General features: G+C 35.5%; 1 protein-coding gene across 1 annotated transcript in view; it reads left to right on the top strand.

Moving 5' to 3' along the window:
* Nucleotides 1-13,737, top strand: part of LOC149806408 (uncharacterized) — a 764,942-nt gene that overhangs the window by 579,996 nt on the left and 171,209 nt on the right. Inside the window, exon 4 of the mRNA XM_089970933.1 lies at nt 9,645-9,703. Within this exon, the coding sequence (XP_089827059.1) occupies nt 9,645-9,703 (59 nt within the window). The remainder of the gene's footprint in view (nt 1-9,644; nt 9,704-13,737) is intronic.

Genomic DNA, 13,737 nt, shown 5'->3' with positions numbered 1-13,737 from the left:
CTTTTAAAGAGGAAATAAAGTCAGTCAGTCAGTCAGTCAGTCAGTCATACATGCATGCATGCATACATACATACATACATACATACATGAATGCATGCATCCATCCATTTTGCTGAATAACCTTGAGGTATTTCTAAGCAGAATCATTAACTGCTATGTATACATGAAGTTCTTGATAAAAGTTTTTTTTAGATTATAGTTATTGGAGAGATCAAACAAAAACTGAGTTGCACTCTTGAACTAAAATTATGATGATGCCATTCATACATACTACTGTTACCCATTAAATATGTTTAATACAGATTAAAGTTTTAAATCTGGATTAACAAGTAGTGAAAATATTTGTTTTATACATTTGTTTTGAGATATTTGGATGTAAGTTGTACAGATTAAGGAAGTCATTTTTCAGTACTTGGCAGGTATAATACTTAATGGGTGGCAGGTTATAATTGACATCTGCTATCAGCATGAACAAACTATTACTGAGGCATGGTGCAAGTCTGTTATAATGGGTATTTATTGATATATAACTATGTTGTAGCCCAAACCTAATCAAATAAATTAAGTAGATACAAGAACATTTGACCAATTTAATAATAACCATACCTGTATTATAGGATATACATGATACCCTGGGAGGCTTTGTAGAGAGGAAGGATTTTAACTAACAGTTTTACATTTAATGCAAGGTGCACTGCATTTAAAGCTTATTTTTTAGCTCTTTATTTATAGTTTAGTCACTGCAGATTCAGCTGCAATATGTAGAATTTGAACCAGAACCCATTCAGCTGCAGGTCCAGCATGCTAACCACTGCATAACTCTCACTCGACCAGCCTCCATTAATTGCCTCCAACTTGATGCAGGAGAATGCATTTTGCCTATTCGCCTTCCAAGCCTGGAGGGGCTGGTATTACTTGAATGAATACAGCAGGTTACGAATTCACCTTGTTGCTATAAGTAGAATTTACCCAAGTGCACTGCCATAATCCTTACAAACATAACCAAACTGGAGTGTAGCCATTGTGATGCTTAAGCTTAAACTCGTGAACTATGTTGCTCTGCTTATATCAGTGTGTACAAAAAAGCCCAGAGAACATCAGTCTTCAGTTAGCTCTACTTGTAGAAACTTAGCTACCATGTTTCTTGGTAGGCTTTAGGACAATGCCATTGTGGGGTTGCTTTTAATTATTAGGTCATTGTGTGTGGCATAACATATGCTTAATTTGTAACCTGCTTTATTGCTTCGCTAGGAGTAATGTGTTCATTGGTCTGGTACCTTGAAGACTAGAAATGACCAAAGACTGCTTTTAAAATAAAGGGGAGAGAGGCCTGCAACACTTTAGTGTTCTATAGTATATTCTTGGTACTGTTTGCATGACAGTCAGGTCCATGTGTGGTTTCCTGTATTAAGGATTATGTCATCTTCATGAAATTAGACATACTGCAGTGTGTGTATACCACTGAATCAGCCAGGTCAACTAATGCCATGGCTGTCCTTGAGCAAAGCACTTCAATCCAGTGGCCTCTGCACAAAAATATCTGCTTTTGTTGCTGTGCCATTAAACACAAAAGCCAAAGAAGTGACCCTGGTTTTACCTCTGATGCAATTGAGGTTGGAGTTGTTAGACTTTTACTGTATATGCCATTTGACATTTCTCATTTGTTAATCAATCATTAGTCAGTCATAATAATTTAAATGAAAGAATTACTAAACGTGCCATCAAAACTGAATAAGATAAATGTATTCCTGTCAGAATACTAAACCATTACGTAACATCAAAATTAGGTACTGCCTATATTCACTTATAAGACTTGTCCAACTGCAAACTGCACAGGCATAATGCACTGGCAGATTTGGGTCTGTGCAATTTGTTGGGAGTAATCAGCAGAACAAACATTTATAGACCCTGATGTGCAGGCACATTATGTGATGACAGGTCTGGATCATTTGTTTTTCAATTTGACTTGACTTATAAGTGAGTAACTACAATATTATATATCCCCATGACAGTTAACATAATAGAATAATGAATCCAAAAATGTAACATATTTATATCCATTTTCCTCAAAATGCAGGGACCATCTATACTCACTTATAAGTCAGTTAAAACTGCAAACAACAAAGATTCTGATCTGCCATAGCATAAATGTGCCTGCAGATCAGGGTCTATATTTGTTTGTTCTACTGATTACTCCTTACAACCTGCACATATCTAGATCAGCCAGCACATTATGCGATGGCAGATCTGGGTCTGTACAGTTTGCAGTTAGACTTGACTTATAAGCCAATACATATGGTACATGAGTTGGAGCACAAGAATGTTGGATAAATATGTACTTTTTATCTGTACTTAGATGTTTCTTTGTTTAAATTTTCAATAGTCCTTCAGTATAGGTCTGATGAAGTCAAGGAGACTGTACTCATCAATTAAAACTTTTACTTGACCTGGTCATAAAGGTGCATTGAACTTGTGGCCCAGGTACTTAGTGGATTGTGAGGCCCACATTGGTAACTATTGTCTATTTCCAACTTATTTTCAAAAGCCACTGGATAGTTTGAGCCAAATATGACAGAAAGCATTGTGGTTACATGATGTGATTATTTCATTGCATACTGTATGTAGTTGCATAGACGTCGGGTCCAACTGCAACAGCATAGACACTGATCTGTCATTGCTTGATGCATTAGGATTTGTACAGTTTCTTCTACTAACTAGACCATACAAGCTGACCCAAAGTTTCTGGCACATTGTTAGATGACAGATTAGGGTCTTTGTTGTTTGATCTACTGATTGAATCAAATTTTCTGGCACATTGTTAGATGACAGATCAGGGTCTACTGATTGAATCAAATTTTCTGGCACATTGTGAGATGACAGATCAGGGTCTGTACTACTGATTACTACTTATAAACTGTTTGGACCCAGATCTGCTTTCACATAATGCAGTGGCACAGTTGGGTTTTTGCAGTTTAGTGTTGGATCAGTCTTACAAGTATATTGGTACTTCATTTTTTTTAGATCATCAAGATAGATCAGGTTTGGATTACTTACTTGCCTGGTTCTTGGTCCTCACTGAGATATATCATTTTTGGATTACTGTTTTGCCTGGTTCTTGGTAATTTAGTCTCCTCAAGATATATCATTTTTGGATTACTTGCCTGGTTCTTGGTCCTCATTGACATATGCTATTTTTGGATCACTGTTTTGCCTGGTTCTCAGTCCACATTGACATATACCATTTTTGGATTACTTGCCTGGTTCCTGGTCCTCATCAACATATACCATTTTTGGATTACTTGCCTGGTTCCTGGTCCTCATTGATATATACCATTTTTGGATTACTGTTTTGCCAGGTTCTCAGTCCACATTGACATATACCATTTTTTGATTACTGTTTTGCCTGGTTCTCGGTCCACATTGACATATACCATTTTTGGATTACTGTTTTGCCAGGTTCTCAGTCCACATTGACATATACCATTTTTGGATTACTGTTTTGCCTGGTTCTCGGTCCACATTGACATATACCATTTTTGGATTACTTGCCTGGTTGTTGGTCCTCATTGACATATACCATTTTTGGATTACTGTTTTGCCTGGTTCTTGGTAATTTAGTCTCCTCAAGATATATCATTTTTGGATTACTTATTTGCCTGGTTCTTGATCCTCAATGACATATACCATTTTTGGATTACTGTTTTGCCTGGTTCTTGATCCTCAATGATAAATACCATTTTTGGATTACTGTTTTGCCTGGTTCTTGATCCTCAATGACAGATACCATTATTGGATTACTGTTTTGCCTGGTTCTTGGTAATTTGGTCTCCTCAAGATAAATCATTTTTGGATTACTTATTTACCTGGTTCTCGGTCCACATTGACATATACCATTTTTGGATTACTTATTTGCCTGGTTCTTCATTCTCATTGACATATACCATTTTTGGATTACTTGTTTGCATGATTCTTGGTGTTCCTCAAGATATACCATTTTTGGATTACTTATTTGCCTGGTTCTTGATCCTCATTGACATGTACCATTTTTGGATTATTTATTTGCATGGTTCTTGGTACTCCTCAAGATACATCATTTTTGGATCACTTATTTGCCTGGTTCTCGATACTCATTAATATATGTCAGTTTTGGACTACTTACTATCCTGGTTCTAGGCACTGCCACCCAGTTGCACACAATTTGAGACCACCAGATAGAAAAATGCGGTGCATGCCATCTCAATTAGAAACTTCTTTCCACACCTCACCAAATCTAAGTGCAGAACACTAAATAAATTTTCTTGTAATATTATCAGAATTCAATCTGTCTGTTGAACAAGAGGATTTATCTCTGTCTGGGGTTACATAATAATAGACCCACTGATCAAAAGCTTTTATAAGCAAGTTTTAAGGAGTAGTATCTTTTGTTTGCATTGCCGTGTATTTGAAGCACATCAATCATTCTTGTACCTCACACACAGTTGTAACAGGTATTTATAAATGATGTCTTTCTGCATAAGCAAGTGACATTTTTTGATAAAGTTACAATGCATGATTCTATATTTGTTATTGTGTTAAGTTGTATTCTACATAAAATGAACAGATGTCATTTGCAGGCCATGTTTATAATACTTGAGTAAAGTTGCCAGTAGTCCCCACCCATCTGCTTACCAATTCAAGGTTATTACATTTTCAAGTTTATATTTTTTACTCATGTAATTACAAAATATATGTGCAATAATTTGTCTTTTATTTGGTACCTTTTCTTATACCTTTAATGGGTAGTACCAGCATATAGGATTCACTTTGTTGCACACACACACACACACCTCAGTCTATCTGCCCATTCATTTGTCCATATATATATTTATAAGCATGCTGGTACTTTCTCATGTGTAGGTGGTTCTTGTTGGGATTTTCCCATGTTCTTCTTCCACTAAATACAATGGATATCATGCATAGACTGTCAAATGCTGAAACATGGCATTAAACCCAATGCAACAACGTTTCATATATCCACTATAATTCCTATAGTTCTTAACATATTGACATCAAATTCCATGATGTGGATGCATCTTGGAGTAAATCAATGATGCATCTTATAAACTTGGTTGCTGTGATCTATTTCCCAGAAGTTCATCAAAATTGATTAAAATTTGTTCTGAAATATAAACACCATTTTGTTTATTTCCACAGAACTTGCACTGAGGTTGTATCTTAGGCTAATGTATGTCACATACTAAAACTGGGTCACTTTGACCAATTCCAGGGATTTTATTCAAAATTGGTTTAAAACTGTCTGGTCTCTAGTTTGAAAAGCTTTTCATATATCACCACCAAACATACACAGATCGTGCATTTTTAGATGGAAGTGGGGTGGTGTCACAGTAACCTCGTTTTTCAAGATGTATTGCTCATTACAGTTGGTCACCATGCTGTAATTTTTAGGTCTTAACAATTGCCTTCAACTTTTTTTATTTTGGTGAATTTTGGGGCAAGTTCAGCCTCACACCAGAACTGTGTAACCTTTCTACAGTTGTTTGTTTGTGTGTGTGTGTGTGTGTGTGTGTTTCTGTTTGTGCTTTGGATTTTTAATGTAGCTTCGAACAAATTTTGAATCATATTGCTGATGTCTGAAGTTTTGGAGTTTATAAATAGTGATGTCTAGCACTAGGGCATCATGCCACAGACATGTAGCATCATGTCCAACCTAGTCACATTATCTGATACCAGGCCAACCAGTGCTAACACTAACATCTTAATGCTGAGTGCTAAGCAAGGCAACTGCTTGTACCATTTTTATAAGTCTTTGGTATGACTTGGCCAGGGTTCAAACCTGCAACCTCCCACATCTGAGGTGGACACTCTAACCTCTTAGTCCACTGGAGCAGTATACAGTATTAAGCATTCTTGGGCATGGTTTTTTTTTTTAAAATTCAACCAGCATGTTTCTTTGGCATTTTTTTAAAATAAAAAACAACACATTTTGCAAGTGTTTCTTTTAGAGGACCAGTAATGCTTTTATCTTTCAGTATATTATTATTAATCAAATTATTAAATGCTCCTTTGATTAATTTAGACTCATTACTATTTATGCAAAAACAGTTTTTCTTTATTAAAAAAAGTAAATTTACAAGATCTTCTAAAAGAAAGGTTGAACAAGATTTCTTTATGCACAGTTTCATGAAGTTTGCTTTGAATTTAAACAAGGTTGTAATTAACATGTGGCCACTGTGAAACCAGTTTTCCCTTTTTGACTGTGTCACTAGCAGATTAAAACCTCATTAACTGATAGCTGTATGTTGGGGATGTGGGACTATATGAGGTTTGAGAGAGGAAGTTCAAGACATTTAAACAGGTACAATTCTTGAAATATAATCCAACTTCCTTTAAGGGCCACCTGTCAGTTGGTACAGTATCTGAATTTCACTCCTATCTTCTGTGACTGAATATGTGGTGACTCAGTGGTGACTCATTATGGACTCGAAATCATTGGGTTTTGGGTTCATGTTCTGTGATGACCAGCCAATGTTGGCTGTTGTGATATCTTTTACTCCAATTCCTTCTGCACTAAATCAGCTTTCATTCTTGCATAAAGGCATCTATTAAGCATTTATCAGTTGCGCCAGTCGGCCAAAATACATAGTTTTTGTTACCTAAACTAAACAAACTTTCATGATTTCTTCTCAAATCTGCTATCAGAATATGAGCCAAGTTGTCAGAAAGTATTCTTGTATGATGGTCTTTTAAGTCTGCAAAAACATATTGTATATCTGCCATCCAATATGGCTACAGTTTCTAAAATGGGAAGAAATAAAAATATCTTTACATGACAGGAAGCATCTCACTAACCCAGATTTTTTGGCCAACTGTCCTGACATTGGCTTTGAACTGGAATGTTTTACAGGTGAGCAAAACCAGATCCTCTTTGACCTTTTGTTGACATCTACATATCTATTCAGGGAAAATGAATATCCTAGAACGATATCTTTGGGGTTTTCACAAATCTGCTTTAACTTATTATAATTGTATCCTTTAATTGCAGATTATGATTATTGTCAAGGAAACATTAGTTTTGTCTTCACAATCTAGTATGATCCATTTTCTGAGTGTGCATGTGTGTCTGTGTTTGTGAACTTTGTGGAAATGATACCTTTTCATCCACTGTGCAGTTTATATTTCATGCAAGTGAAAAGTGTAGTAGATTTAGTTGTACAGTAATACAATTGGTCAAGGGGAGATAACTCAGATGAGGGTATTGACTGCAAAGATGCCACCACTTTATTGTATTTAAATTTTTTAATAGAACTGATAAGACTTGTTCATTAAAAGTCATTCCAGATTTCTAAATATTACAAAATATAATTTTTTAAAGTCAATTGCAATAGTTAGAATTGTGATGGATTTTGATCAACATATTTAAAATCTAATCATTGTCTTGACATTTATTATGGGATACTGTATGTATTCACTCCAGGTGCAGTCCAGCAGCAGACTGCACCAATCTAAACTTTCCATCGCATAATGCACCAGAAGGTCAGGTTCTCTGCACTTTGTATGGAGCAAACACTAGAACACAAAACATAGACCCTGATCTGCTGACACATTATGTAGTGGCAGATCAAGGTCAATGTTGTTTGTTGTTGGACTGAAGTTATAAACAAGTATGTATGGTAATCGCCTGTGTTCAGTTGGGTAAAATGAAAAAGTAAAATGAAACATAATTTATGGACAGGCGGCGATGATACTTAGATACATGTCAGGTGGGTTTGGGGGTGCTCACCAGTTATTATGTACTTTTGAGAGAGTGACCCATGTAAGGTGAAGTTGTTTGCATTTAAAACATGCACAGTGGAGAGAATGTTGGCATACCTCTATGTTACTTTAATGTAATGTGGCTGACATTTCTTGGATATTGTACTTTTGGAAATTGTGCATGATCTAAGCACACTGCTAACTAAAATGACTGCTCCCTTGTGCTAAAAAAATCAGCCTGAATTAGTCTAAAGTACACTATCTGTAGCAGCTATTAAAACAGGGAAAATGAATTTTGCCAGACTAGACAATACCAGCTTCTGAAAGTGCAATGAATGAATTACCAGATCTATAAAATGTAAAAAAAAGTTGTTGGCTCTTTCTTATATAATTTACCTCTGAAGTTCAGAAAGTGAAAATGACCAAACGGAGCTAGCACTTTTTTGAAAGGTACGCATCAAAGAAAGTGTAGTACAGTAGTATATGGACTCTTAAGTGCGGCATCATAGGGAACTTGAAGCAGGGAATGATGGAGGGACGTGTAACATCCGTCCTCTCAGAATCATTCTCATTCTTAACAGTGTAATACAGATATGCAGACAGATGTTTCAAAAAGTACAGATTTCTAAATTACATTATTAAATATATTATGATTTTCAAACTTCTGCATCCGTTGGTTACTTTTTTGCCCAGAATATATTTTCTTTTATTGGAAATAAAGTGGGTATAAACATTTCTGTGGTTTGCAGATAAATATGATACTTTTGCGAGTGCTCAATTTCATGGATTTTGGACTGGATTTCTATTGTTTTCAGTGAAATATTGCTGATTATTGGTTCTTTAAATTCATGGCTTGTGAAAACAACACACATTCCATGAAAATTGGTGCCCAACAAAGAGTTGCAAATTGATAATTATGGAAAATACCATGATAAACAAGGTTACCTTTACAGTGTTTCTTTTTCTGCTGATTTTTATATTAATTTAATAAAAATGGGGTTTATTATTTTTGCAAATCTGTGATCACCTTGTATATGTATGAATCACACCTCCCACTTTCTGTGCAAATCAGATGTAAAGTCATATGGCTGGGCTTAATGTACTGTACACCCTCATTATAACACTGTTAATGGGAGCCATAGAGTATACCACCTTACACTGAGACTGCCATATAATGCAGTATAATATACTGTTCTCCTTCATTACAATGCTCTTGATGGGAGTCATAGGGTATATCATCTTATAGTGAGACTGCCATATTATACAGTATATTATACAGTACACCCTCATTATAAAGCTAGTGAGACCACCTTACAATGAAGTACATAATACATATTATTTTGCTACCACTTAATGATTTGGGATCTGTTGACATATCTTCCCATAATGAAAACTGTTGTAATGAGGTGTTATAGTGAGAGAATGATGTATTTCATAAAACATGTGCATAACAGTAACCATGTTCTAAAATGAAGGGTATTCTAATCATGGAGTGCTGTATGCAGTTTGATTAGAATCTCTTTCAGTTGGTTGGTAAATATAACCATGAAGTATGGTGATATGTCTTCATATTGCTGTGGAAGAGGTTTCTTAGACTGTACAAAGCTGTTGCTATACTCCCTCATTATATCGTCAAGGGACATTAAAAAGTATACCACCTTTTAGTTAGATCACCATATAATGCAGTTCATGATACATATAATTTTACTGCCACTTCAAAAATGAAATGGAATGCTCCAGGATAATACTCACCTTATAACAGGAACTGTGTTATAATGAAGAGCTTTATAACAGGAACTGTGTTATAATGAAGAGCCTTATGACAGGAACTGATGTATCGATGAAATGCTGTATTTCTTAAAGAGTCTTATTTTATATTTTCTCTTTTCCAGAGACTTGAAGATGGAAAATATCCTCCTCGATGAAAAGAGAAAACATATTAAACTGATAGGTATGTGGGCTTTTTTTATTCAGCTCCCTCATATGTTTATCATTACAGAGGCCATATGAGATTGATGAATGTTACATTATATAATTGATGATTAGATACGAGTCTATAGCTATGAATATTACAGCAATTAAAATGATAAAAAGATAAGGCTGAAATATATTTTAGAAGTCAAAATTCTTATGTACATATTATACATATAATGAATATTTTAATAAAATAGGATGAACTTTGGTTTTTGTTTTTAGCATAGCTTTAAACAAAATCAGTCATATCACTATGATGTCTACAGTGTGGTAGTTTATAGTGATGTCTAGCACTGGGGCATCATGCCACAGACATGTAACATCATGTCTCACCCAGTCACATTATCTTGACACCAGACCCACCAGGTCTTAACACTAACCTCTTAATGCTGAGCACCTAGTGGAGGCAACTGTTAGAACGTATTTTTAAGTCTTTGGTATGGGTAGAACAGATGATCAGAGGTGACTAATGGGGTAATCTGTTTGATGTCAGATGCATCCTGGGATGGTGTTCCAGCTGAGACGGCACTGGACTTTTTGTACATCTGCCAAATAGGGTAGCATATAATGTTGTGATGTCTATTAGCCCATCTATCTGTACATATGTACACACTTTTGTATCTGTATTTTCATTTCCTAACACAAACTTTAGCTTTACATCATCTGCATTTACTTAACTTTGTATGGGGCTTGTGTTGGAGTAAGGAAGAGGCCCAAACAGTCACAAAGGTCAAAGTTTTTTGGACTGATAAAAGGACCATATTTTGTGGAAAAGTGCACATTGAGTAAGGAAAAAAAACAAAGTTTCAGAGTCAGACTGTCAAGGTTCAAGACTCCTGTAACAGAAACAAGAAAATGGTGTCAGCACAACTTTACTTCTATATCAAAGACCTGCACTCAAGTTGTGAATATCTTTCACCTGGAGTAAGAAAGATGTCTGTTGGTTTTGGAGTCAAAAGTTCTTCACTTTGGCTACAAATGAAAATGGTTTCTGCAGATGAACCTGATACCCCTGCAGGCTAGGGGGATGTAGAATAGGTTAGATACACCCATGATGATGTTTCAGCTGACAAGTGTTTGACTTGTCAGAAGAGTGGGATTACATCAGTACATTTGGTCTTGTAACAGTTTTGTCCTATTTTTGTTTTGTCTTTATTTAATGTGCCATTTTTGTACTTAAAACTACCCAGCATTATATAGCCAGGCTTGTGCTGATGTGCTATTAAACCCTGTGCATATATACTAGGTTCTTGAACATGTACCTTTACCAAAATTCATGGATGGTTTGTTCCTTTGGCACTAAAGATGAATGTTAATTTTGGGTCAAAGGGTGAAAGGTTACGACTCTTGTGACCATAAGAAAAAAAGGTTTATGCAAACTCCATACCTTGAACAAAGTTTGTTGAAAGGACTGCACTTAAGGAAGAGACCTATTGATTTGGGGCCAAAAGGTGAAAGGTCAAGGTTATTGCAGCTCAAAGGAAAGGGGTCTTTGCACAATAACTTTGTTCAAAAGTAAATTTCTTGACCAAACTTTGTGTAGGGCTTGCACTTAGGGCAAGACGGAAACTTATAGTTTTGTGATCTAAAGGTGAGTCGTCATTGTCATGACAAATCAAATTGGACAACAATGGTTTCTGAATGGCAAGTTTAGTTCAAGGCCACATAGTTCGAGCAAGATCAAGTCAATGAGACCTGCTGGTCAGTAATTGCTGGAGTCGATGTATGGTAATGGTTGCATACATGAAAGATTATTAAACATATTAAAAGATTTTGGTTTTTTACAGAAACATTTAGACTTCATATTGTTGAAATATTGAACCTTTTTTATAGATTCTTTTTCTTGCATTATTTTGTTGTTGTTTTATATGTTTGATGTTGGGGGATGGGGTTGCAATATTTTATTAACCTTTAATATGTTGTCTCATGGTAGATGTTTACTTTGGTTGGAAGGGGTTGTCTTCCCATGGGTATGATGATAAGGTTTTTTTACTTTGTTTTTCCTTGTCAACCAGGATTGTGCTGATGTGCTGTTAAACCCTGTACATATATATGCAGGCATACTGTACATATATATGCAGGCATACTGCTTATATTTGCTATTTTGTACTTTTCAAAGTCACTTAACCAAATGTTACCTTGACAGAGAACATTCAGTTCATTTGAGTTTATGCAGATGATATGCATCCACCATTAAATATGGCTGTTGCTACAAGCTGTCATTTAAACCACTGAACAGAATTGGACTAAATTTAGCAAAGCATTCTGACATTACAGCCTCACATTTATTTTTGTGTATATGGCCACTGTAACTACTTTAAACTATCACTTCTCAGTTTCATCTTCAGCGTATTTTAACCAAATATCATGAATATTTTGGAATTGACTGCAAACTAAAATTCTTCCCATTTTTCCATGTCTTCATTTCAATTAATCTGAAACATAAAATCATTGAGTACTGTATATTCTCACTTACAAGTCAAGACCATCTGCAAACAACATAGATACACAGCTGGCATCACATAAAGCACTGGCTGATCAGGGTCTATTTTGTTCTTCTGATATATCCTAACAAACCCAGATCTGATGGTGCATTTCACAATGTCCAATATGGGTCTGTGCAGTTTAGAGCTGCGTACTGTGAAAAATTTTGTACCACATATAATTGAACATAAAGCACTATGTACCAGTGTACCACACTTATTTCAGGGACTATCAATTCAATGTTTTTGAGCCGGGGCCTGACACTTCTCTGTTTAATTTCTGTATGTCAATAGTTGGAAAAATATTTTGCTCTGATTCATAGCAAAATAACACCATATTATAACCATGAAAGTGTTGGGGAAAAAATAAAAATAATCTTGAGATAAAAGGAAATAAAATATTAAATATTTTGGCTCAAAAGAAGGTCATTCTCTTGCCCTGACAATTCTAAATACATGTTGTGAATAAAATTTAAATCATTACAAGATTCTGTGGGAATTTCTATGCATTCTGTACTTACAGACACTACCAAAGTACATGTACCAGTACAGTAAAAAAAAAATGTGCTGTGGTACAGACCACCAAAAGAAAAATACAGCGGTAAACCAATATACCAGAAATATAATGCACCTCTAGTGCAGTTTGCATTTAGGTCTGACTTACAAGTGAGTTTTTACAGGGAACTAAAATTATCAAGAACAAAAGAAAGGATCATGGTATGTACCCTGTTCATTTGTTGCTGACAGCAGTAGCCTCAAGAGTGTCCAAGGATAGCAGAGCCATACCAACAATGATTCATCCTCTCACTGACTTGGCCATTACTTTGCTGTTAAAAATTTTAATAACTTGGCTATTTTTCAATGAGTTAGAAGAAAATATGCAATGGATATGCAGTCAGTGATGAATTGCTTGAATTTATGCTTTCAGTAGGATGCCATAGATTGTTACAAGCCACATCAGAATTCCCTCATTGTCATCTAGTATGTAATTATCATTTTGATGTCAGTAGTACTTGTTTACTGAATGGCTAACATGTTCACTGAAATGTCAGCAGTACTTGTTTACTGAATGGCTAACATGTTCACTGAAATGTCAGCAGTACTCGTTTACTGAATGGCTAACATGTTCACTGAAATGTCAGCAGTACTCGTTTACTGAATGGCTAACATGTTCACTGAAATGTCAGCAGTACTCTTTTACTGAATGGCTAACATGTTCACTGAAATGTCAGCAGTACTCGTTTACTGAATGGCTAACATGTTCACTGAAATGTCAGCAGTACTTGTTTACTGAATGGCTAACATGTTCACTGAAATGTCAGCAGTACTTGTTTACTGAATGGCTAACATGTTCACTGAAATGTCAGCAGTACTTGTTTACTGAATGGCTAACATGTTCACTGAAATGTCAGCAGTACTCTTTTACTGAATGGCTAACATGTTCACTGAAATGTCAGCAGTACTTGTTTACAGAATGGCTAACATGTTCACTGAAATGTCAGCAGTACTTGTCTACTGAATGGCTAAC

The sequence above is a fragment of the Sinohyriopsis cumingii genome, chromosome 1 (genome assembly GCF_028554795.1).
Source record: "Sinohyriopsis cumingii isolate HCF-2022 chromosome 1, ASM2855479v2, whole genome shotgun sequence".
In the NCBI taxonomy this organism is placed as follows: Eukaryota; Metazoa; Mollusca; class Bivalvia; order Unionida; family Unionidae; genus Sinohyriopsis; species Sinohyriopsis cumingii.
The sequence above is the reverse complement of the archived record's forward strand: the minus strand, read 5'-3'. Positions and strand labels throughout refer to the sequence as shown.